Source organism: Pomacea canaliculata, linkage group LG2 (genome assembly GCF_003073045.1).
Source record: "Pomacea canaliculata isolate SZHN2017 linkage group LG2, ASM307304v1, whole genome shotgun sequence".
In the NCBI taxonomy this organism is placed as follows: Eukaryota; Metazoa; Mollusca; class Gastropoda; order Architaenioglossa; family Ampullariidae; genus Pomacea; species Pomacea canaliculata.
In genome coordinates, this window is record NC_037591.1 from 25,721,392 (window position 1) to 25,747,115 (window position 25,724).

The window sequence follows — 25,724 nt, forward strand, 5'->3', positions numbered from 1 at the left end:
TTCCAGGACTGCATTACTGCACACTAAATGGAAAAAAGCATTTCCTTGCTTATTTTACCTCTCGTAAATAGAGAATTGTCATTGTCAAGAAAACTTTTATGTTTTATGATACTGACATCGTACATACAAGACGGAGGTCCTCTAGTCTTCCAAGATCACGTTTGTGTTTGGGACAGACAGCTTAAGGGTCGCTAAGTGCTAGCAGTCAGCCATAGTAAGCAGGCTAGTTGTCTGGCATTAACCATCCAGCTACCAGCTACACACGGCGTCAGTTGTAAACACGTCGTAAGGCCGTAGCTGGCTTTAATGCTTATATATATATATACTTATATTTACCTATTAGTTTAAGTGACGTCGACACGCTTACTATCTAGATCAGGGGTGGGCAATTAATTTTCCCAAGGGGCCGGATGAGAAACTGGAATGGTTCTAGAGGGCCGGATGAGAAACTGGGATGGTTCTAGAGGGCCGGACTAATATAGTTAACTCAGTTTTACCCAATACTGTATATATAGTATATTTACTGGTGGGCGGCCAGCGGGCGGGCCGGTCAGAGACAGGAGGCGGGCCGGATCCGGCCCGCGGGCCGGGGTTTGCCCAGGTCTGATCTAGATAGTATCATGGCGACGATCTCTGTCTCCGATTCCTAAATATCACTTTACTAGTTCAGCGGGTTGCTCTCCTAGTTCAGCGGGTTGCTCTCCTAGTTCAGCGGGCTGCTCTCCTAATTCAACGGGCTGCTCTGGTTCGCCGAGACTGACCGCGGCGAACTTTGCAAGAGGCCAAGAGTGAGTCTCGGCAGACAGACATCAGTCCATCTGTAGACGTCCATGGTAGAACTTAGCTGTTTTAAAGGTCTGGTGGGTTGCAATATTTTATAATTACCATATGTTTAATAGGGCGTATCTGTGTACAAATTTGTCATCACGAGTTCGACCTTTACAGGATGATGTTTGTAGGCATTTATCTCGAGAATGAAAGCGGTACATTCGACAAGATTCGGGGAAGCTATATCTTACACAAAGCACTGATTCCAGTCATTAGAAAAAATGCACCCTATTAGTCCTTTAAGATATAAATGGTGCAGCTTTAAAAAGCGCAGATATTTACTGTATTATACCTTGGATCAGGTTAGAATGGATGCGTGAACCACGCTTTTCATTTGCTGAGACTGCTGGTCTCTGCGATCTGCACGTGAAAGTTGCAGACCTGTAGGAAACTGTGATTAGTCGAGTACTTCACGTGGTGTTGCTGATGTGACCAGCCAGACCAGGTGGTTGAACGAAGTGATCTAAGCTATTGAAAGGTATCTCTATTTTGATCATCCATTCCCTTCGCCATTTGGAAAGTACAGTGGTCGTTTTCACGTAAAGAATTTTCTTTGTTTGGATTTGTCCTTTTATAGGTCTTTTGTCTAGTTATTGTGGTATAACGTAAATAGTTTTTTTTCTCCATTATTTCTTTTCAATGTTTGCTTATTCACAGTACTTTTTATGTAATTTTTATACAATTGTTCTACAACGTAGTTGTATTTTTTTCTTTGGGTTGGCTCTTTAAATGATATTTTTTATGAGGCCTTGCGTGTGGGGCTTATTGCTAGGAATATAACTTTCGTTTGAGATGGCCATATTCCAAAAACCAGAAATGGGGACTAGATTTAAAGCTGTTACCTAACCTGCTTGCTATCATCCCTTTCTAACAATCTTCTCCACTAATCCTTTTCGCGAACGTCCTCTTGTGGTTTATCATTGCGTCCGTATGTCCAAAATTCTCCCAAACAAAATATTCTCCGAATTGACATCAGCGTGATCCATGACTGACCGGTGGGGATTTCCTTTCTTGAACATGAAGGAAGAGTCTTTCAGCGGGGTTAGGAGGTGTATCTAGAGTTGGTTTTTTTTTCAGATAAAGGTCTTTGAATTAAATAAAATGACAGCAGAGTTAAGCATACTTTACCGATGCGTAAATTTGCCAATGGTCTATACGACACTTAAAATGTTTATTTTCTCTCGCACGAAGATCTGCTTTATGTTCTTATACGTGGTAAGGCAACGAGACAAGAAGTGCGCTGCCATCAAGTAACAAAGGAAACACACCTAAATGTTTTGATGTTTATTGAGAGACCTGCGTAAAATAGCATCAAGAACGAAGTTGTATCCATGAGTAACAGGGACAGTTGTCGCTTTGCATGCACGGTGCACTTACTATTTGACTATTTGAGACATTTTTCTTCTTTCACGAGTATGCGAGTGTGTAGTAGGCAAGGTTGTAACATTAGAAGACAGTCGTCTGCAAAATTTATGTTCCATAACATACTTCAGTGTCCTTTATTCTGTCCCCCCTATAGAATTTCAGTAAAATCTTGCACATGTTTCCCACACAATGCATCCAGGCCAAGGTTGCAATGGAGCCTTGATATGTAACAATGCTTTACGCTTATTCACTGTGCAGCAAACGAACATAAGCGGTGGGCCATTCGCCGTGCCAGTTGAAGTCCAGCTAGCGAGCGCTTACCATCATGGACTGCAGTTTACTCCTAATCGTGTCGTTGGGCCTGGTGGCCGTGGTGCTGTTCCTTTGGTGGAAGGGCATCGTTCACCACGGCAGGATTCTTCCACCGGGTCCCACGAGCATCAGTGTCTTGAAGGACACGCTGAAGGCTCTGAAGGAAGGCAACCTTCACCACCTGGCCGAGAACTGGGCCAAGCAGTATGGCGACCTTGTACTGTGCAGGACCGTCATTGGCGACCTCTGCTTCCTTAACTCGGCGCATCTCGTGCGTGAGGTTTTCGATGGGAAGAAGACGGAAAACGTCACCAACGACCGTCCTTCCACTTTCGTGGGTTCGTACGTGTACTACAACTACAGCGACGTAGCCTTCGGCGGACCAGCGCGAAGTCGACACTGGCACAAGCTGCGGAAGCTGCTACACTCTGCCATCAAGGTGAGATCGTCGGATAAAGATTGTAAGTGAATTCTGAGCCAGACAGGCACTTTATGAAGCAAGGTGGCATGGAGATCATGGTTGTGTCAGGAGCATTTTTTATGTCTGCAGTTTTACGGTGATGGCGTAGAGAGGCTGGAGAGCGCCTTACAGGCGGAACTTGCGCGGCTGGTCCAGTCCGTGGAGGCCAGAGTTGAGGGGTCAGTAAGTCGCGATGCCATAGAGAAGACATGCCAGTTGGAGATGCACAGCTTCTACTCCCGCTCTCTGCAACGCATTCTGACTGCGGTGGTAGGTAATCTTTCCGTATTCTGTTTTTGTACTTTTTCTCTCTCCTTCTTTCTGTCTTTTTTTCCTCCGAATTTTTCTGGCCCACTCTGTGAATATGCCAAGGATGATGAAGCCCATTTTGTGTTTTATTGCCTATGATCTTGCGGTCGTTGTATAACAGGATGTCATCTTGAGGCCAGCTTTCTTGTGAGAGCAGGGATCTATCATCTCTTTTTCTGCTTTCTCCAACTTTTTAAAGGGCCAGATACTCATTTCACAGCTTAGTCAACTGGAGGTAATACGTTCTTGGTAGTGTGGTAGCAATTATCGTCCTTATCTCGATAAAGCCTTAGTTGCTGGCTTGGCGTAAAACATCAATTCTCCTTTTACTTTAATTATATGTCTTGAACTTTTAGTTGATTTTTCTTCTCATCCCCTCCCCCAACGTCAGTTATGGTCACGAGTCTACCAAAATAACAAAATTTCATTAACGTTGTCTTCATTCAGCCATCTTGTTTTTTAATCTCTTCCCATCTCGACTCTCCTTTCTTTTGTCTGTCCTCCTCTTTGTCCCACCTTTGTCCTTTGTGTGCACCTGTTCTATATCAGTCCAAAATCCAGAACAAGAAAAAAAGAAATGAGCTTAACCGGATATTGCGCATTCCATACATGCCGTATATCTGCCGGGTAAGGGGACATGAGTGTAAAATCTCAAAATGAAAATGAGCCATAAAGTGTTATTAGAAACTCGCAGTACACTTAAAATCCTAGACCCTGGCCGAACGAGTTCCAAGTGACTTGCTCTAACTCAGAACTGAATTACTTGTGCACATAGCTTACAGGTGAAGCCCCTGAACACGACTGCGAGCTGCCGGCCCTGTTGGGGCAGTTCGTGGAGGCAGCTGACAAGGGCATCACTCCCACGACGGACTCTGCTCTTCGTTTGTTTCCTTTTCTGCGCTTCCTTCCCGGGTCTTACTATAGGCAGCTCTGCGGAAACCTGCAGACACTAAGAGATGCTTTAATCAGCGGGCTGCTGGACAAGGCGCAGGTACCTGTCAGTAATCAATGCATCGCAAAGATGAAGAGTGAAGTAGTCTAGTGGCAAATATTGTGCTATCTTGAATGAAAATAAAGTGGTTAAATGCTCGCATCTACGAGCTGTCATTAATGCACCATAATTTGGTTTCCTTTTTTAGGCTTTTTATAATTAGGGCTTTATTTTAACTGTATTTTCAAATGCATTACCGATTTTTTTTGGTTTACTTTGTGACATTATTACAGTCTTCTAGGCCGAACTAGGGGAGATAATTTACTAGTCCTAAAGCACCAGTTACTTATCTCCCCTAATTCAGTCAGTTCTCAGACACAATTTAAAACTATTTTTTTTTTTTAACTTATTGTGATTTAATGTTGCATTGTCGTCTGAAAGGAGTAGCTGTTAAAAAATTTCAGACCTATAGGACGATGGAAAGTGGGTAAAATTCGGTTACAAAATTCGACCGTGCATGCATGCGTAGTAAGTTAGATAAAAGTGTATAAAAAAAATCAAGATGTTTGCCATGTTTTTGGAATAAATTCGTACCTTGTAGTCTGTCCAGAAATGTTTCACACCTAGTAGTTGTAACAAAGATCAAACCTTAAGTCTGCGTAAAACTCAACGTTAGACTGACGAATATTACGTATTCCCATCCAGACAAAATATTCAACGATAAAAGTTATAGTTGTCTTGGTGACGTGCAGATGCATTTATAGAACTTACTCTGTCATGTCGTGTAGGCGACTCGCGTGCCAGGACAGCCCAGAGGGATAGTAGACGTCCTGCTTGATGAGCAGAAGAAGGAGGGCAACGACTGGCTCAATGATGACAACATCCGGGGAATCCTCCTCAATATCGTCGGGGGCGGTAAGATGATCGCAAGACAATTCATTTTAGCTGTAGATTACTGTACACCAGTCAATTTACATTTAGACACATGGAAAGACGTAAAGACCTCTGCCCCATGACAAAAATAAGTTTGTTATTGAGCAACGTCTCATTAACATGTGCTTGGCGATTTCTCATTGAGTGCGGGTCTTCAGGGACGTTAAGAAACCCTTCCTGTAGCCCCTCAAATAAGGATTTTTTTTTTTAAAAAAAAAGCTAATGCCAGTGGCATGTTCTGCTAACCCGTAAACAATTTCTGGGAAAAAATGAACCTGCATGGCCGAGTTCAGATAAAGGCTAATTGTATTTCAGCTTACATTACCTCCCTGGAGACGCTGAAGACCTTGTTCTTTTTCCTCGTCCACAATCCGGGGGTGGCTGCCAACATCCAGCGTGAGATCGACCACAACATTGGGCAACGACAGCCAGGTCTTGCTGACAGAGAGAACCTGCCCTACACTGAAGCCGCCGTCTTGGAAACTCTCCGGTTATCTTCATTTGTCCCGTTAGGAGCGGTGCACGTGGCGACAGGGGAGTTCACTGTTAACGGAATGCAAATTCCAAAGGGTTCCGTTGTAAGTGATATTTTTTGTCTTTTTTATTTGCAGCTGCATGCAGAAGTATTGTTATGAAAAAATATTAGCCTGCATGAAGCACCAGTACCTGGAGCTGAGGACTTCGGAGCCTTACAATGTTTAACTGTCAGCCTGTCTTGAGCATCGTAATTTTGCATTATGAATGTTCCACTTGTGAGTGAGAGAGATAGGAGAGAAATTGTATACAATCTTCACATACTTTCTTGTCTGCTGCAGAACATGGACGCATGATTTATAGTCATAATTATTTATAGCTGCGAAGTTCTGCTTTCGAGTATTACGTTGTTGTTTTTTTTTTCTTACCGCTGTTCAGTTGTTCCAAAACTTGTGGGTGATGAACCGTGACCCAAATGTGTGGGGGGATTCCGAGAACTTTCGCCCAGAGCGCTTCCTTGACGACGAAGGCCAGCTCTTGTCTGCTTTGCACCCCATACGTCAAAGGTCAGGCCTTGTGTAACAAAAGCGTATTACAGTGTATTACAAACCCAAACTCGACAGCGATGAGGGCGACAGCTTGGGTGTGTAAAGTAGAAAAGTATTGCACTGGCTACCTCGAGTTCTTGGAGAATAAGCAGCCGCTCTGTATCACGTTATTCCCTACCGATTCTTTGTATGTGAGTGCCTGAATGCAGTAATGTAAGAAACGGCTTTGTAAATTAGAAAATCTTTTAGCGAGCATGATCAGGGAAAAAAAAGCAATCATAGCTGGTTTTAGTACACGCATTCGCCCTGTGTTCATTATCTAATCGTATGTCGTCTGCCCACAGCTTTCTTCCGTTTGGGGTTGGCAAGCGGAGCTGCCCAGGAGAACACTTCGCACGTTCTCGGGTGTTTCTATACGTCACTACCCTGCTGCAGAAGTTCGATTTCCTGCCGCCGACGGACCGAAAGTTACTGCCTTGGACCCGCGACTCGTGGACAGACGCTGCTGTCCTGCAGCTGAAGCCTTACCAGCTGACCGTCAGACAGCGCTCTTAGTGATCCCCTAATTTTTGTTTGTTTTGTGCATGACCTGAAAGTTTCAAACCCATTTTCAGTCTGCTCGTGTACCCTTGTAAGAAGATATACCTCACAGACATGATTCTTGAGTTAGAAAAGCCCAGAGTACTTTGCTATGCAAGCCTAAGACAAGTGTATATTTTGGATCATTATTTGTAGGCTATATTGCTTAGATTCAAATTTATATGAGAGGGACTCGACACAGGTGTGGCATTTACTCGTTACTTTTCGTCTGCTACTTCCCTCGTCATGTACTCTTTTGCACTATCCAGGTCCTAGCAACATCTCAAAACGATATTACCAAGAGTTGCAATCTCTCAAATACGTACACTGAATCAAGAGATTGTATTATAAACTGAAAAATATTTATCACCTTTATTTACACAAAGTCGCCGGCACACCTGTATCAATAGATGCCTAAGGCAGTAAAGTCTTTAGAATGTTGTGGCTTCGTCTTCAACAAATTGCACGTTATTTGCAAGACCATAAAAGATTGTGAACACTTGTTTTGCTACCATCACTATACTGTGTTTAAGCAATTGTTATTGTGCCTTGACATGCCTGTACCCAACATCCAAAATTTCTTATGTCATTTTGTATCATGTCCTCGAGTTTTCGTACAAAAAAATAAAGTTGGTATAAGTTGTTGCGATCTTTTTTTTTTATCATCTTAGTCCTTATATGTGTTGTTTCCTCCACCCACTGTTATTTCGGAATCAATGCCTGACGCTGCAGCACGCATCTTTTACATAAGTTTTCTCCAAGCCTGGCAAGTAAGGTCGAGCGGACATTGTCAGCAGTTGTTTTGCTCGTCGCGGTGACGTTTATTTGCTCTCATTTTTATATATACGATATAATATTGGGATCTAACTGGTTAAATACATATTATTGTGTGAAAATACCAATACGAAATGTCGGCTGCATATACTGTTGAGTTTGCTGTCATCATTAAGTTATCTCTTTCTATCGCGTACAACATAACTACAAGTTTCGTCTCTCGAGCTTTTAGGCATTTAGTATCTGCAACATATTAACGTTTCTCCTGCCTTCTTAAAATTTACTGTTGGGGTAATTTATAACACTGCAGGGATCCTTTTCATCTGTTCTCTTTACGTTCATGTGTCTCGGTATGCAGCTGAATGGCTGACCCCCGTTTCCGCTTTACCCACCGACCAGCGCGTACTGCGCTTGAGCTGAATAATTGACGAAATACCCTCATCAAGGACAGTCTCGTGCACTTCGACAAAGTGTTGTGCCGAGGGTCACACGGCCAAACCAGACCACCTTTAGGCCCCTTCACTATTGCTAGTAGGGCTCCCGGTGTCCTACAAGTGGGGCGGCATGCTTTGTGCCAAGTCATCGTCTGGCCTTCTCGGTACCTGCTGATAGTTCAGTTTAAAAAATAACACTTCCCTTCGTGCTTCCAATGGGATTTTTTCAGCCCTACATTGTGTTGTCCCACTTAAACCCGTATTATCACTGTGCAAAATTTATGTGCTACATACAGTCACCTGTTAACCTGACCTCGATATTCTGGCGATGCTCTAACAAACGTTACAAATTGTGCCCTCTGCAGGCATTTCGAACAAACACCAAGTTTTAGGGCTTGGAAGTCTACAGCAGTCGGTCAAGTGGTGGTTCGAAGACACAAAAATGAGTAAAGGTACTGGGAATATATAAACAAACAAACATAATCCATGCAGTACAGATGCACAGATTTAAGAACAGATCTTAAGACGGTGATGAATCGTTTGAAAAACTATGATAAAGCGGGAGTGCGTTTATTTGCTGGGGTAAACATCGTATAAAATGAACCCGTGCTTCACGAGCATAGCACTTCAATGCACCTATGTGAACGAGTACTTGTTGCACAACCCAACTTGCAGAGGAAATGTTCACACGTTACCACCACACTAGCAGCTTGTGTGCAACGGATGCTTTGTATGCCACGCCTCGTCTGCTGTTTACTCTGTCTCAAGCGCCGTGGCAGCGAATCAGTTTTCAGTTTTCTAAAAGGTCAAAGTGGCTGACCCCTTTATCCCCCAGCCCTGCAAGCACTATCTAGCAGTCGCTCTACTGGCGGCGTAGCCGACAACAGCTAACAGCGCGATTAGAGAACGAAGATGGAGAGTTCTTACACGGAATTCCTGACGACCGTCACTTCTGTGAGTAGTCCAGTGCCATGGCTGCTGGCTTTGACAACGGTGTCGCTCTACATCTTCTACAAGCTGGTGTTCAGAGGTCGACAGTCTTTACCTCCAGGCCCGAAGGGTGTGCGGATTTTCTGGGAAACGCTGAAGGCGTTAAAAAATGGGAATCTGCACATTCTTGGCGAACGGTGGGCCAGGCAGTACGGGGACCTGGTGCTGTGCAGAACTCTCATCGGCGACTTCTGTTTCTTAAACTCGCCGAGGATGGTGAGAGAAGTGTACGCTAGCAAGGCCACAGAACTTGCAGCCAATACTCGGGCTCCAAGCTTCGCGGGCTCGTGCGTGTACTTTGATGACGTCGCCCTCAAAGGGCCCGACACTTTGCCCAACTGGCTCAAGCTACGGAAAGTGCTTCACTCGACTTTAAAGGTATTTGAATTTTGTAAATTAAAAAGATTAATCAGATTAATAGTAGCGTTCATCTGTTGGTCGTATCGTGTTAATTGATTAAAAGATGAAAGTCTTTCATGGGCATCTGTATATCTTTTGACCCTCCACTTTTAGTGTTGATTAAGGACATTTAAGCTTATTTCTGAAAGCGATACACATCAAATGTACCCGATAATACAACCAAAGTTAAACCTTTTTGATGCAGCCAGTTTACAGATAAGATGAGGTCAGTGTGTGAAAAGCTGATGGTGCAATACAATATATATATATAAATTACCTACGTTTTGAAAGACAGCTTCTCTCTGGTCAGTTTTACGGTGATGGCGTGGAGCGACTGGAAACCACGGTGAGGCAGGAGTTAATCCGACTGACTGACTCTCTGGAAAGGAAAATAGAACAGTCAGCTGAAGTGGAAATGGGGAAAGTGCTCGCCTATTCCGTTCAGTGTGTAGTCATCTGCCTGGTATGGTCTATTTTTGTTGTCCTAGCCTGTCAGCGCAATAATTCTTTTTATATTGATATACTACGCTTTACAACAGGGGTGGGCAATTAATTTTCCCAAGGGGCCGCATGAGAAATTGGGATGGTTTTAGAGGGCCGGACTAATATAGTTAACTCAGTTTTACCCAATACTGTATATATATAGTATATATACTGGCGGGCGGGCCAGCGGGCGGGCCGGCCAGAGACAAGAGGCGGGCCCGATGCGGCCCGCGGGCCGGTCTTTGCCCAGGTCTGCTTTACAAGATCATCATCTCTGATCTTTATCCATATATACGCACATACGCGCATACACGCACGCACGCACACTTGTACGCATTCACTCCCGCGCTTTCGTGCAGCTATCCAATCTCTCTCTCTCAACACACATACAACCAACCGCGCGTACGTACACACGCACATATTGATTTACAGCTCTAAAAATATGTAGTTTACAGGAGAAACTCCCTCGCCAGACTCTGAGTTACCTGCCTTGATTGGAGAGTTTGTCGAAACGGTTGAAGAGTTACTGACGCCGACGACAGACTTTGTCCTGCACACCTTACCTTTCCTCCGCTACCTGCCGGGCTCCTACTATAAAAGGTTGTGTGACAAGGTGTTCAAGACACGAGCTGCCCTCATGAAGGAACTGCTCGATCGTGCAAAGGTTTTTTTTTTCCTGCTTATCATTGTTTTTCTTCTTTCTTTAATTTTTGTAGTCGTCTTTTTTGTCAACGTTTTTGATATATCTTAAGTATCTCAATATGTGTTCATTTAGATGTGGCATATAAAGGTTATACAAAAGATGTAGCTTCCTGAACGAGGTTTTTAGCTGGCACTAGTAATTTGTGACAAGAAGGAAAAAAACTGATGTTTTGCGATGATTTGCGACAAGGGACAAGCATAGAATAAAAAATGGCATAAAAATTAGTCTGTTTCTTAGCTTAATCTGAAACAGTTGATTTCCAGTTTCTTAGAATAAGACAAAAGTAATAACACTTACCTTTCAGCGACAATATACACCATTGAATATCTTCCAACAAAAGATTTGTGGCCAAAGTTTCAGCGTTTCTTTAAAACGTGCTGGGTGCAAAGTTCTTTGGTCTGCCATACTTGCTCTTTCTTTTTGTCCCAAACTACTAGGAAAGTCACGTGGTTGGACAGCCGCGAGGCATGGTGGATGTTCTGCTAGACGAACAGAAGGAGGACAACACCTGGCTCCAGGATGACAACATCCGGGGAGTTATCCTCGATATCGTCGACGGTGGTATATTGACATGACATACCTGCTATGATTTCATTCACTAACCTTCTGATTCTGAGTTAGTATTCTTTGCAAAAATCAAGACTTGTCATACAGAAGCACCAGCAAAGTCAGGTGTTTTAAAACATCTGCACTGCAACTTTTGTAAACCATGATATTCATAGCGAGAAGTCGTTATCGTCACAGAGAAATGGCAGGTTGAATATTATAACTGAAATTGTGGTGACGTGGATTTGGTGGTAACAGTAGCCCGAGGAGCAGAAGAGTAGTAACGATGATTGTTGTTATTGTTATTGACACACCTTACAATATACAGACTGTAGGTCAGCAAATGAAATCAAAGTCAGCAAAGTGAACTGCAACAAGAATACAAATTCTGAGTTAAGAGGAACATTTGTTGGAAAAAAATCTCGACTATCGTGAGAAAAGTGCAAAGTCTGTCGATTTTGCTCCATGAAACGATGACAAATAGCTAGTGCAGAGAAACTTCCGACTTAGGTAATTTGAAATGCGCGGTAGGACAGAAAAAACTAGATCGTCAACATTAAATTTTAATCTTTTAAATATCTTTTAAAAATACTTTTCGTGTGTTGCTTAAGTCTCTGATTTCAGTATGTATGGTGTTTTTGCAGCTTACATCACTTCTCGAGAAACCATGAAGGCATTCTTCCTTATGATGATTCACAACCCCACAGTCATGAAAAACATACAGAAGGAGATTGACGACAAACTTGGTGAGCGTCTGTCCCGGCTGGAAGACAGACGAAGCCTACCTTACACGGAAGCCGCCATCTTGGAAACGCTGCGCTTCAGTTCTTTTACACCTTTTGGGTTTCCACATGCAGCTTCTGAAGACATTGTGGTTGATGGATTTTGCATCCCCAAGGGCTCTGTGGTGAGGATTTGCTGATGAAATGGTTTTGCTTCTTTAACGAGTCTTAAAATCGAAGGGTATATTTTTCCTTTTGTAAAGCGATACAGCATTCTTTCAGTCCTTTTCTGAGACATCATGGCCATGACTCAAAGAAGGCAGCGGTGTACCAAGCCATCTTTTTTGTCAGTAAACGATGGAACCTTTCTATCAGAACAATGCAGAGTCATCACAGAAATATTTTAATTACATGCCGTTTGTCAGTCGAGTTAAAAAGTAGTTTTCTTTGATACATCGTGTTCATTGAAGATATAATAATAATAATAATAATAATAATAATAATAATAATAATAATAATAATAATAATGATGATGATGATGATGATGATGATGATGATGATGATGATGATGATGATGATGATGATGATGATGATGATGATGATGATAATAATAATAATAGAACTGATAAAACTCATTGGATGTAGATGCAAGATCAGTATGCTGTTATTTTGTCCACTCTGTCCAGTATGTGTACGCAAATTCACATGGCACTGCCTTACACTGCAGAAATAGGTTGCATGAACTGTTGGATCTTTGTTTCTCAAGATGAACGTGACTTGTTTACTTCCTTTGCACCTTCAGCTATTCCAGAACTTGTGGTGGGTAAACCGCGACCAGTCCTTGTGGGGTGATCCTGACGTCTTTCGACCTGAGCGTTTCCTTGACGACGAGGGTCAGCTGTTGCCTGTAACCCACAAGATACGCCAGAGGTGAGCACAAGCTAACAAGCAAGCCACGGTGCTCATCTGTCATATCTGAGCTGAAGATTTAATTTAACTTTTATCTTAACTCTATTTTCTATAGCAAAAAGATGTTGAAAACCACTGTTTGTTATGCAACATTTACAGACCAAATAAAATTAAATTCACCATGTCATCATTCTATTCTCAGCATCATCGTTAAAGCTTTTTTCAACGCCTTAATCGATCCAATCAAATGATCGATACCCAGGGTAGGCTGCAGTTTGACAGTTAATGACATTGTATATAGGAATCAAAACTAAAATGAAATTTTTGTACGAACCAAATTGCATGTGGTTAAAAACAATAATAATAAGGGTAATTAATTTGTATGTACTTCAAGCTGCTTGGGTACACAAATTTTGTCTTCGCAGCAGTTTCCTGTCTCATCGTTCCAACGATTCCGCATTTCACACTAATTATTTTCTTCGTATTTTCTTAATCCGTGCTTATTATGCTTATTAACACTTTTTTGCTTCTTTGTTTACTGTGATCCAGCTTTCTCCCTTTTGGCATTGGTCGGAGGAGCTGCCCTGGCGAGAACTTCGCTCGATCTCGTGTGTTCCTGTACGTGACTACCCTCTTACAGAAGTTCGACTTCCTCCCACCAGTCCAGCATGAGCTGCTGCCCGTTACCAACACTTCTTGGAAAGAAGCAGCCGTCTTGCAGCTGAAGCCATACCACGTGACACTTAGACCGAGGACTCGCTGACCCACCAGAAAAGCGAAAGAAAATCAGAGTCAAGCGAGGAACGCGCTGCTCCTGCCTTAGAAAAATATTTAAAGGTCTGGTGGAGTGCAACATTTAAAAAAATAATTTGGTAAAGCTGAGGACAAGATAGGGTTTCCCAGCGATACATTACATTTGTCCATTAAGGTGTGTTTTTAGCTCACACACTGGCTGTAGCCTTCACAACGCAGAAGCACAATCGTGACGTCTTTATGGTGCTCTGTGCATGGCGATGGTTTAAGGCACTCACTAAACAAATATTGCACCGCACTGAACGTTTAAAAATGTACGCAAACATATTTTGCAGTAAAACACTAGCACCTTTTCAAGAATATCTTGCATGATTATGTAAGTGAGTAAATATTTCTTAGTGATGTAATCAGAATGTGTTAAACAAAATTATGTAACAGCTGATACAGATCTGTCGAACTGTGTAATAAAATGCCTCTGTCTTGTAGATCCGTAGTTTATATAGCATTCTAGTTTTCTGCTCTGTGATAAAAACTGTTGTTCAGATTATTCTTGATATAAAGTAATACCGGTCTGTTTCTTGCTTTTGAATAGAATGATTCTATTACTTTCTTTGTTTTATTTAATTAGGTTTGTTGTTATTACAGTAACTTACTACTCATACCTTAACAATGTATTTAAAGAAATAAATAATATAAAATGCAATCTAACACAGTCTTTTTGACTCAGGTATGAACTAATCATGAAAAAATGCACTTGTTGATGCACTCATACACATACACCTACCGAGCGACCTGTCCAACTGCTCCATTGCAGACCCTTATTCTTCCTTTGCACTACAGCCGCTCTGTACCGAAAACTTCAATGCCAAATGACTTTAAGCAGAACAAACCCACGTAGAACGACAACCACACAAATACAGGTCACATATACCCCGACCAAAAGAAAATCTGCAAATATTTTGAAAACACATGTTTGTGAAGAAATAAGTAGCATCAAGACTGTAGCGCCCTTTTAGAGGATGTGTATAGAAGTATGTACCAATTGTGTAATGAGAATGCCAATCTTTTGCTGAGCTGTTGAATGGTGTAGGCTATGTGCTGTTAAATATAAACTCACTGGAGTAAACTATTTTGCATAATCAAAAGCATTGTTCCGCTCACTCAGTATTTTTTCTTCCAAGCACTTTACATTTTTGTCAAGATGTCATCTGTTTGCTAAAGCTTATAGTTGACTGTCGGTTGGTTTGTAATCTTTTACGTGAAGCGCATTGAGCTTCTATCCACACGAGGAAATGGCTTTTACAAACTCATTATTATTAATTTTCTTACCTCGCCATGTGTTTTTGAACCTATACTCGTTACGTCTCTAAGGGAGATAATTGTGTATTTCTGTGTTAAGGATCAGTTCTCCCCCGTTTTGTAATATACTAATATTTTGCTCTGATTCTACTGTGTACAGCCTATTAACATAAAGAAATGAAATCTAAGACGTTCGTTACAATTTCAGTTGTGGGTGAAGCATAAAGTACATGTAAGTCCACTGTGGTTTATTTTGTCATCTCGTGCTGTTACTATGTATGTATATATCCAGCGCTTAGAGTGCAATCACAGTCGCCACAGCTGATCAGTTAGATTTTAGAGAACAAGTTTCCTAATAAAGTGAAAAATTTGCCATGCTCTGCCATTTATCAAAAGCAGTCGTAAACATTCGTGTTGTCTATCCAACGTCTTCAACGGGAACAAACTCCGTCCAAGCCTTTAGGGTGACTTTTGTGCCGATGTCGGACATCAAGACAGGAGAAAAAAAAATTTACCGACGATAATTTTTTGTTGTTGTAAATTTACCAACATGCTTATTTACTGTAATAATCTGACTGGGATTTTCCTAGCTGTTCGTGATAGTTTGGACAAACCTTACCTCCCAGGACTACCAAAATAATTAATTTAATGAGTTTTTCCAGCCTCACTCGATCGACTATCAAACCATAAATATAGACAGATAATGGACTTAATGTAGTATCGGACATTGATGATATATACTTCTCAGCACTTCATTTATTCAAGATCTCACTTCCAACCACTAGTGATCTGTGTTATCTATGATCGAATTACAGAACTGACTTTTGCCTCTCCAGTTTTCAGAGAATTCGTTCCGTTGACCCTATCTCTCTCTATCTCTCTCTGAGTTAAAAGATAGATATACCAAAGTTTATGAAATGAACTAGACCATGGACGTAGATAGGATCTACGTTCATGAACTAGACTATTAAAGCCATTGTTACCGAAAACTCGCGAGATCCGTCACAAATAAAACGAGATCTGCCAATAGATGTAACATATCCCACAATTACAATATATGTCAAGAACTTTAATACACGTTATTCTCAGTAACAAAGTACAACAACTGACCTCTGTAAGTGTGTGTGTGGGTTTTCTCGTGTCTGACGTCATCCAATACTGTTCCATTTCAACGAATTTTACGCAGTGGAAAAAATGACGTTTCCTGTCATTACGTAATAACTTGAATTTTTGTCTCAAAGTTCTTGTCAGTATTAACAAGAGGATTGTGGTCCAAAGTGGAATGTTTGAAAAGAAGAAATATGTTTTCCAGGACTGCATTACTGCACACTGTTTCTTTTGAAGATGATTGCTGATTTTTTATTTCTGTGTAAGTAAACGGATTCTTACATTTTTAGGTGTGTAAACTACATCCGTTATCATAACGGTTATGGTTTTAGCTACGAACTAAAGCTCAGACATGAGCTAAACACTTGTGTGACACGAGAATGGAGCATGGTGTTACTGCAACATTTAGAATTTCACGTACGATATCTGAATTCTCTGTTCAATGGTTGAAATGACTATTTGCAAACGAAATTTTCGACCACGAGTAGTGTTGTGGATAAAACATTCACTTGCTACTCGTCGAGTCGGTTTACTCCACGCTTTGTGTGTTGGGTTGTGTGCGTGCGTGTGTGCGTGTGTCTGTGTAGTAATCTTTGCTTTCAGGATCCAAGAATCGTGCGCCATTCCTGCTGGTAAAGGTAATGCAGTTTTAATGTGGAACAAATTATACAGTGATAGTCTGGATTTTCGTGCTCACTTATATTTACTTATTAGTTTAAGTGACCTCGACACGCTTACTATCTAGATAGTATCATGGCGACGATCTCTGCCTCCGATTCCTGAGTATCACTTTACTAGTTCAGTGGGTTGCTCTGCTGTTCAGTGGGTTGTGCTGAGGTATCGCTTTATACACGTCATCTAAGATAGCTTTAGTTTTTCAACCAGCAGCGTTGATGAGTTTATGCATGACATCGTCGTCAGCAGTAGTCTACATTCAATTGATTATGTTCTTTGTCAGTGTTACTCATCATTCACATCTGATAGATACACACACGCTCATGTTTTGCTGTTTCAAGGCTAATTATGATATTAAAACACATTTTCCAGAGATGTGTTTCTTAAATTTTTTTAAAATTCACTGCAGTTTTAACAGATTTCTATGGCACCAGCTTTGTCTTTCCTGTTCCTTTGTGTGAGAACAAAGAATCCATCCACATTGTCATTTCACCTCGTGCAATCCAATTAACGACAGTCTCGATCTTTGGAAAGTCGCTTGCTCGTTTCGCCGAACTCAACTATGGAAATACGAAGACGGTTTCCATTCCTTGTACATCGGAGGAACAGCCCGCACCTTTCGTTCGGATTCCTGAGGGTGAGTAGTGCTCACTAACTTTTAATGTGAAGAAGATAAAAGCACAAGCAGCTCTCCACGGATGTGTTTAGGTGGATTGCTGTCTGTCTGCCAAGACCAACGCTTAACCTCTTGCAAAGGTAATCCGCTGTTAGTCTCGGCGAGTCTAAACAATGTGACTAAACCGGAAGCTTTGCACAAACATGCCTCATTTTAGTAGTTAATCTGAAATGTAATTAAGCCGGAGGCTTTGTAGTATCATGCCTCATTTTAGTAGTTAACTGGAAAAAATCGTCTGCCAGCAGTCCAGTAATACAAGCTCGTGAGCTCTCCCTGCTATGACGTGGCCTCACCTTGGTGATTGCAGAAAACACCAAACAACCAATCCCGGGTATTTTCATGGTTTATTCTTAGAAATGGCACCCAACGGTGTATGGTAAGTTCCTTGTGACACACCTTTAACGTCATATAATGTCAAAAGATATAACATAATTATAACGGTTGTTAGTCTCGGAAGCTTACATGTTCTGTTCTGGCAGTGAGAAATAGAACCTTCACATTAGTTTCTGTATTTTACAGGTTGCATACAAGTAAAGTCCAGCAATGAAGTTGGAGTCCACGTCCTGTATAGACAGGATTCGTACCGAGTAACACCCGTGGACCTACTTGCAAAAGTTTACTACCCTACTATCTTCAGGGGTGCCAGAATGTCCGAGCCTGAAACTGTACATTTTCTGTCAATTGGCGCGGCATACAACAACACCACTTTACAAATTATCAAAAGTGTGAGTAATTTCTTCTTATTTATTGAGTAACATGTTTTTAGTGAAAGAGAGAAATGACAATTTTGATGCATTTTATTATGAAACGAAGGTGCCATGCATTTATAAGTGTCGTCATAGAAAAATGTTTCTAGTTTTTGTGCAGTGACTGGGCAGACAACAGATCTTCTAGTGCCTTCATTAGGACTACTATCAGTATCAGTAGGACTTAGTCTGCTGGGGCTGCAGATATTAAGCGAGGTTTAGTCGTGGCCAGAGGGTATCTTTCTACCTGTTTGGTAACTACAACTCCAGGGGTAACACAACATCCTAAGACTCTTACCCTCGATTTACAAATGCGCTCAGTTTTCGCGCTAGTCGCATGTTCACAGTTCCTCCGGGAATGTGATAAATCTTGGGGAACAGGTACACGGAATGGACGGAGGTGTCGTAAGCGGTCCCTTTACCACCAGAACGTGTCTCTCTCGTTACTCCAGGAGCAGAACAGTGACTAGAAATGGGGCAAAAACACCTTTTACCCTAGCCTCGAGAATCCACTGCCGAGAGCAGACGGCCGGTGGTGAGCTAGAAGTAGTCTACACTGTTACAAAGACCCTTGGGTGCGGTAAATCTATCTCGTTGTCTACGTGGCACATCACTGTGGTGAGGAGATGTTCTCAGCTAGGGTAGTGTCGTACAACACATCGCGCTGTGCTTGAATACAAACGGGAGACAACTACTGGTACATTCAGGATTTGTTCTAGTGTGGATAGCTTCCCTTTAACTGCCAAAGAAAGTCAACTAATGAGGTACAGGTATCTTGTTATGTTTGAAAGTAGGCAAAATTTCGTTGATCAGGCGCCATTATTTGCAGTAGATGAGGGATGCTCACTTAGACATGGATTTGTACTCAAACAAAAGTGAATTACAAGAAAATAGTAAGTAATATTAAATTGTGATGTCTATTCTAATAAAAAATATGTTGTTTTGGCACTGTATGTTTTTATATAATGTATAAATAATTTTTCGAGAAATTTCAAACTTTTGACCTAATTTTCCGGTCTTCCCTCTGTTTCATATAGTTACAATCTTTAATTTTAATTTAGTAGAAGAAAACAAAACCTATAACTCTTAAAAGTCACACCAAGTAAATGTTAAAAAAATGCTCATTAAAACGGTGTATCACAGTTAGTTGTCTTTATTATAGGTTAATAGTTATAAATATTCAAAAACATCCGACCGCGGGCTTTTCAGCCCAAAGTCGTTGATTTTCCTTGCATCGCACGCCTCCATCTCGTTCCAAAACAGTAGACGACTTTGTACTATCTGCCTACCCCTCCTCCACCAAACATAATAAGCTAGATTAGAAAAAACCTGAACTGACAAGAAACAACATGTGAGTTTCCCAATACATATTAACGCGCCTTCCACTGGGAGCTCCCGGATATAAAATTTTAACCAATTTTGTTTCAGAAAGCTACGCAAAACACTGTCTTGGAATTGAAGGGCTTCGATCAGGTGGTGTACTACACAGAAGAGAGCTCCACTCTTACGGTGACATCGTCGATGCCGGTCATTCTGTTGGTGGGGTCGTTCGTGAATGACTCTAAGAAACCAACCGCTGGACTGATTTTAGAACAGGATACACCACCCATGCACTGGGGAAGGTTCTATGTCCTTCCTCTCATACAGCCTATGGCAAATGTGTGCATTGGCCTGAAAGGTATGCATCGCACACAGACTCAGTGGGAGGGGTGATAGCTTTGAATCTGCTCACAGGAGTAAAGACTTTAGACATGTCTAGATCGAGGAGACGATTGGCATTGTCCAATCGCTTTGCAACTTTGTCCAGTGTATTCGCAAACAAGTTTGAATTCGGCCTAACGTCCCCAAACCATTTGTTTTTCTATGATTTTTACAAAAATTTTAGTCATGCCTTAGACAACATTTGTACGGTTAAAAGGGTTTTTAAGAAAGTAAAAAAAGAAAAAAAAAATCCTTCAGGAGGTATTTTAACCCTCCTCCTCCTTCTCATCATCATCATTGTCGTCGTCGTCGTCAATTCTCCGGTTTGTCAAAGCACATAACAATGCCAGAATCAGTAAGCAAATAAATGGAATATATTGGAAAATAGTTTACTCAAAGAATGTATTTTACGTGCGTGCAGCTATGGAGAACGCTGTGAAGGTTGAGATTGAGACAAAGGATGGCGCGATAACACAAAAGCTGTTGTCTAATGACGTAAGGGAAGAGGTTTGTCTCCCCAACATGAATGGATATCTTACCGTGTCTGCAAGTCGACCAATGTTACCGCTATTCGTCTTGAACAGTCTGGACAAAGGGAAGATTGCCATTCTGCACACGGTGCCACCGATAGAGCGCTACCTTCCCACGCCATGCAAGATCAGTATGTGCTACCGGGATTCTGCCATGGTAAGTCTTGACACTTTCCACCATCATGATCCAGAAAACATACCAGGGAAATTGTTGTTCCGTAAGAAAACAGAACACGCAGGACGCAAAGCAAGAATCTCATTCACTGACATAACAAATGCAGACGTCTGCGTTCTCAAGTACATGAAATGGTGGAGACAGGTAGTTCGTTCATCTCACCTGCAATGATTATAAACAATCAACTCATGGATAGGACACGCGTGGCCTTCGTCTTGCTCCAACTCCATTATAATGCTTTTTAATTGATATTCTAAGCTGTAACATAAATGTGATCATAATATTTGTGAGAGCGTGTAAGTGCCAGCATTAATGATTACAATTGGAGCATTAGAATTAAATGTAGACATTTGATGTTCTTTATAGCCTGTGTTGATGTCTTAAGTCATCGTCGGCTAACACAGCAGTTTCCTGAAAAAGATTAATAAAGATATATTTGTATTTTGTGTATGTCTTTATATTTTTCTACTAATCTATATGCATTTATGTGCAAGTGTACATGTACATTAACATGGTTATTGGTATGTGCATGTATAATTTGTGTGTGTGTGTGTGAAACAGATTATAGTAGCAGGCTTGAAGTCGAAGAGGCTGGACATGACTCCGTACAGAGATTTTAAAGATCACTATTCGACAGACATCCTCAACTCTTTTCTCTGGGTCCATGTCGTGAACAAAGCAACACTCAGTAGTTTTAGCAGCGTGGCTGCTACTGTCAAGACACCGTTGCCGCCTCAACCGCTGTGGTTTTTTGAGATGAACCTTCTGAAACGAGAAAACCAATTGTAAGAAATGAATAATAGCAGCTCGTAACAAACATTGATGTTATTGCTAAAGTCACACCTTGAGGTGGGAGGCTTTTCTTGGTTAAGGAATGTACGTACGTGTGTGTGTGTGTGCAGGCCCGTTCTTAGCCCCAGCGGGGCCCGAGGCAAAGGGCATGTGCGGGGCCCTCACGCCACGATCACACGGTTTTAGTTGGGATCTAAAGTCACTTTTTTCCTCAGGGATATCTCGTCTTTTATCACTGACAGCACGCTGCATACACATTACAACATAAGCCTACGATTAATTTAAAAGCGCGGGGCCCCTTGAAGCGCGGGGCCCTAGGCAGATGCCTCGTCCGCCTGCCCCTAAGCACGGCCCTGTGTGTGTGCTTGCGTGTGCTCGCGTGCGGTTTTTTGTTGTTTGGTTTCACTGCTGTTTGGTTTGTTTGTTTGTTTTTTTTGTTTGTTTTGTTTTTGTTGACATATCGTGGTGAAAATGTTTTAACGAATTCGCTTTCGTCGAAGTGTCAGGGAAGGAAAATTCAGTAGAACAAGAGTGGGAATGTCAGTCGACCACCTTGCCTCAAAGTCAGCCATGTTAGTAGAATGCACAGGCAGTGCAGAACCAAAAGACCTAGAAATAATAATAAAAAAATAATAAAACATAACAAGAAATCTTTCCTTTATCACTCTACCTCCCTCAAAATTATACTGAATTCTAGCGTTCGCATTAACTTGAAATAAGATCAAAACACATACACTGCACAATATACTTGTTATTGATAAACTAATATTGTGTGTATCATCTGCGCAAAGAGAACGTTTTGTTTCTCCCTTCAAAAACTCAAAATATTATGCAGTTGGTTCTTGGCGTTTTGCGTGGTTCTGATAAGACATGGTCCTTGTCATTTCTTTGCTAGGTGGATTGTGAACAGCCCATCAGCGATCACAAAGAATAAAAATGACTTGAGTTGCAACACTTCGAGCACATCCGCTGGTGACCAGATTGATAATGACTGTGATGGGCTTATAGATGAAGAAAAAGCCAACAATAAGGATGATGACAACGACAATTTGATAGATGAAGACCTGGAAAACATTGAAGCGGCAAATGCGAGCATTTTCATGTGCCAGGTTTATTCTGCCCCGTCACCTTCTCGGAAAATATCAGTGAGTATAGTTAATTCATATCAGTATTTACACCTTCAAATGAAACTGATCTTTATTTCATCCACGTATTGGGCTGTTAATGTTTGTTTGAGGACTACAGCTGCTAAGGTCACCGATGAACCGTTTGTGGATGATTTAACATTTTCTGCCGCTCCATGTGATAACAAATAACATTAGCAAGGGATGTCGTTTTACGGATTGACAAAGTACAGCTCAGACAATATATGATCTCGAAGAAAATTTCTGGTCAAGTAGGAGCTGATCTTTAGGACTTTTGGTAAGTATTACTCGTCTCTGGCTATTACTCGGGTGCCAGTAAAAAGAATAATCATGTGTGTGTGTGTCAAGCATGGTAACAGCATATCCCACAATCACAATCTCTTCCAAGAACCTTGATGCACATTATTCTCGTAGAGAATGATCAAGTGAAAGAACTGACCTGTGTTTGTGTGTGCGTGCGTGCGTGTGTGTGTTTGTATGTGTGGGTGCGTGCGTTTGTGTGTGCACGCGTGCTATGTGTCGGCACAGGTGCTTCACATAATTTTTCAAGATGGCTTTAACCCGCAAAAGGAGGATCTCAGAGATTTAGTATTTATTATCTCTATGTCGACGGCTTTCATAGGCGTCATCGTCTTCATCGGCGTTTGCTTCTTGTTGGATTATCTAGAGATGAAGGGTATAATAAAGAAACATCGATAAAGATATTGACGGCGACGATGACGTCCCTGCAGCACACGGCACTGCTCTCCCCCTCAGTCTTGTGCCCATGACGACACAGGACACAGACCCACATGCTTGTCTTAGCCTCACTGTCATCACTTCAGGACTGGCCCCCATGTAAGAAGATATCGTTGCTCGAGGATTTTTAGCAGAACAGATAGTTTACATACACCTCAGGGTGGCGACAGCTGTAACATCATAATTCACTTTCCATAGCTGTCTCTTTATTGTTGCTGTATTATGTATTATTATGTTGTTGTGGCAAACATTTATACTACCTATAAAAACTTGTAATTAAAAAATTTTAATGTCAACAAACAGTTTACTAACCCTGGAGTAAAACAGTCAATAAGATCTTCATCCTGTGTAAATACACACCCAAGTTTCTTTGTTCCCCTTTTCTTGATTACATCAATATAAATGCCTGACTTGCTAGTAAATAATTTTGTATGAAATGTTTGAAAAGTTTGATGATTATTTTTTACAGCCTCACTGGTCTGAAATGAACCCTTAGTGTTACTTTGCATACCATGCATTTACTAAATACTAAGGGCTGGACTTTCTGCTAGCCAGTCCATACGCGATTTTTTACTTTCTCTTCTTATAAGTGTTAAGGAATATTTCTCAACAGTGCATTCATCTGGATGATACAATGTAGGGCATGAAATGGAAACAAATGACAAAGAAGAGACTGCGGACATGTTTCCAAGTTCTGTTGGGAGCAAAATTTCAGTCATCACAGAACTACTGATTGATGCTTACATTCAACCCCTGGGAGTAGGTGTACAAGTGCTGAAACCTGTCGGCACCAAAAGGAACTTTGTCTTATTCCAGAAATCCACTGTAGCCGTTTGTTTTAGGTAAACCAAATCTCAGCTTGGGCTATGTGGTATTTGTTTAGTATATACTGTTGTTTGACGTGTGCATGACTTCTTAAATAATCAAAAGCTTCTATAACTATAGAAGGTTCAAGACACTATTGTAAACCTTTCTGTATGCAAAACGTACAAAATATTAAAAAGATTTCATCACTTTCTTGTATTACCAATATTACTGGTGTGCATGTTTGGAACAGAGAAATAATTTTTTTTTAAACTGACCCAATATTTTTATTTATGGTTGCTTGTAATAAATGTGAATAAAGTTTGATCTCAGGATAGGTTATGAACAATGGGCGAGAAAAAGGCGTGTCTATATATTTTTGAAATTTTAATAATTATCAGTGGTGGTAGTTTATAATTTAATAGAGTTTATAGATTTTGCTCTGGTTTGGTTAGAGGGTCAGAATATTGTTTGTGATTCTGCTGAATGTTTTACAACGTATTTGATGTTCCCTGCAAGAACCGAAACCACAGAAAACATCAGCTGGGCTTCGGGGTACTCCGAGTCCTTCCCCTCCCCCAGAGGGAGATATCGCCGCAAGGTGGAAGAACTTTCCTACTAAATAAACCAAACAACCACAGAAAACATCTGCAGTGTTTGCAATCACTCGAGGTCGAGAGGTACTTCGCAAAAAGGTGGTTTTCCTCGGCTATTTATCCCCATCATTAAACCAGGGCTAAGTGTTTTACACAAAGGTGCACGAGCAGTCTTTTAAAAGGTCATGCATCAACTTCATGCACAAACATGCACACACACACACACAAACACACACACACACTACCGGTCGCCCTGGTCGCGATTCTTGCTGTCGTTGTGACAGAATAAAAATAACAGCCACTGCACCAACAATCGTCCCATGAAGTGCGTGTTGTACGTTGGTCGCAGTTCAATAGACAGGTGTCCCGTACCCTGATTTGGTTAAAGTCACCTTTCCACACCGTCAGCTCAGGGCCTCGGTTGCACAGCGGTTGTGATGAAAGGGAACTTTTCGTGCTGGATATCCAGTGCATGTGTGCTAAGCATATTTCAAGTAAAGGATCCGGTTACGCAGACAACATCAAGAGATTTATTTGCACGTGTCTGACTCGTGCACCAGGTCAACGACTTCACCAGTGCATCGCCACTACGGCCAGAGGCCAACCTCTCGCGAGATCCACACAAGATCCACACGAGATCCACGCGAGATATGAAGTCAAAGGCTTTGTGGTGAAGGACACCGTGTGAATGAGCACTGGCTAGCGAGAAAAGGTTGACTTTATCATCTGCTATCCGGCAGCCCTACATCAGCTATTGTAACGTGTAAAGCATAATAATATTAATAATAATGATATATGGAACCTATTAAAATAAGTTTTGAAGTAGGTTACAGTGTTAACGATTGCTATAGTTAATTTGTTGTTCACTATTTAAACAGAACACTTTCCGACGATAGCATTATTCTGCATTGTTTGAGCAAGCTCAGCGATCCAATATAATAAATGTCACATAAATAAAGCTCACATAAATGAGATTTTATCTTTAATCATTTGTAAAAACAATTTGTGGAGAATTATTTATTATTTAGTTTCGTGGTTCTTGATGAAAGAATCGCTGGGTAGCTGTTAGCACAAGAACAGCCTTGCTTTAGACCAGGTATGAGCACAGTTGAGCTCTAGAAGGAATATAAATATAGAATACTTATAGAGAAGTATCTTCAGGATCAGCGAGACCTCTATCACAATTTTATTGACATTCAAAAGGCTTGTGACTGTCTGGAACGACGGGCTATGATAAGAGAACAACCCAGAAACACACCAAACTGGATTTATGTTATGGCACAGTCCC

General features: G+C 41.3%; 3 protein-coding genes across 3 annotated transcripts; all 3 read left to right on the plus strand.

Annotated features, from left to right (window-relative positions):
- The first annotated feature begins 1,895 nt into the window (after positions 1 to 1,895).
- Positions 1,896 to 7,370, plus strand: LOC112557509 (cytochrome P450 2J5-like). Its single transcript, XM_025227418.1, has 7 exons — positions 1,896 to 2,944; positions 3,056 to 3,235; positions 4,050 to 4,265; positions 4,994 to 5,120; positions 5,454 to 5,716; positions 6,051 to 6,178; positions 6,505 to 7,370. The coding sequence occupies exons 1-7, from the start codon at positions 2,519 to 2,521 to the stop codon at positions 6,713 to 6,715; spliced, it is 1,551 nt and encodes a 516-aa protein (XP_025083203.1). The 5' UTR covers positions 1,896 to 2,518; the 3' UTR covers positions 6,716 to 7,370.
- A 1,187-nt stretch (positions 7,371 to 8,557) lies between these two features.
- LOC112557872 (cytochrome P450 2C42-like) lies at positions 8,558 to 14,939 on the plus strand. The gene is made up of 7 exons (XM_025227956.1): positions 8,558 to 9,315; positions 9,647 to 9,799; positions 10,268 to 10,483; positions 10,960 to 11,083; positions 11,713 to 11,975; positions 12,593 to 12,720; positions 13,249 to 14,939. The coding sequence occupies exons 1-7, from the start codon at positions 8,860 to 8,862 to the stop codon at positions 13,460 to 13,462; spliced, it is 1,554 nt and encodes a 517-aa protein (XP_025083741.1). The 5' UTR covers positions 8,558 to 8,859; the 3' UTR covers positions 13,463 to 14,939.
- A 1,020-nt stretch (positions 14,940 to 15,959) lies between these two features.
- Positions 15,960 to 24,051, plus strand: LOC112555455. The gene is made up of 9 exons (XM_025223880.1): positions 15,960 to 16,120; positions 16,446 to 16,496; positions 16,943 to 17,170; positions 17,729 to 17,934; positions 19,384 to 19,633; positions 20,078 to 20,343; positions 20,923 to 21,146; positions 22,049 to 22,298; positions 22,827 to 24,051. Exons 1-9 carry the CDS (start codon positions 16,096 to 16,098, stop codon positions 22,995 to 22,997), a joined length of 1,671 nt encoding a protein of 556 aa, XP_025079665.1. The 5' UTR covers positions 15,960 to 16,095; the 3' UTR covers positions 22,998 to 24,051.
- Positions 24,052 to 25,724: the final 1,673 nt, after the last annotated feature.

What these genes read in the sequence shown, in the direction of transcription:
- LOC112557509 (XM_025227418.1), top strand. Translation starts at nt 2,519, where the DNA reads ATGGACTGCAGTTTACTCCTAATCGTGTCGTTGGGCCTGGTGGCCGTG. An exon ending in GGCTGCTGGACAAGGCGCAG is followed by an intron (nt 4,266 to 4,993) that starts GTACCTGTCAGT and finishes CATGTCGTGTAG; the next exon opens with GCGACTCGCGTGCCAGGACA. An exon ending in TTGCACCCCATACGTCAAAG is followed by an intron (nt 6,179 to 6,504) that starts GTCAGGCCTTGT and finishes GTCTGCCCACAG; the next exon opens with CTTTCTTCCGTTTGGGGTTG.
- LOC112557872 (XM_025227956.1), top strand. Translation starts at nt 8,860, where the DNA reads ATGGAGAGTTCTTACACGGAATTCCTGACGACCGTCACTTCTGTGAGT. An exon ending in GCATCCCCAAGGGCTCTGTG is followed by an intron (nt 11,976 to 12,592) that starts GTGAGGATTTGC and finishes TTGCACCTTCAG; the next exon opens with CTATTCCAGAACTTGTGGTG. An exon ending in ACCCACAAGATACGCCAGAG is followed by an intron (nt 12,721 to 13,248) that starts GTGAGCACAAGC and finishes ACTGTGATCCAG; the next exon opens with CTTTCTCCCTTTTGGCATTG.
- LOC112555455 (XM_025223880.1), top strand. Translation starts at nt 16,096, where the DNA reads ATGATTGCTGATTTTTTATTTCTGT. An exon ending in TGTGTGCATTGGCCTGAAAG is followed by an intron (nt 19,634 to 20,077) that starts GTATGCATCGCA and finishes ACGTGCGTGCAG; the next exon opens with CTATGGAGAACGCTGTGAAG. An exon ending in CTGAAACGAGAAAACCAATT is followed by an intron (nt 21,147 to 22,048) that starts GTAAGAAATGAA and finishes TTTCTTTGCTAG; the next exon opens with GTGGATTGTGAACAGCCCAT.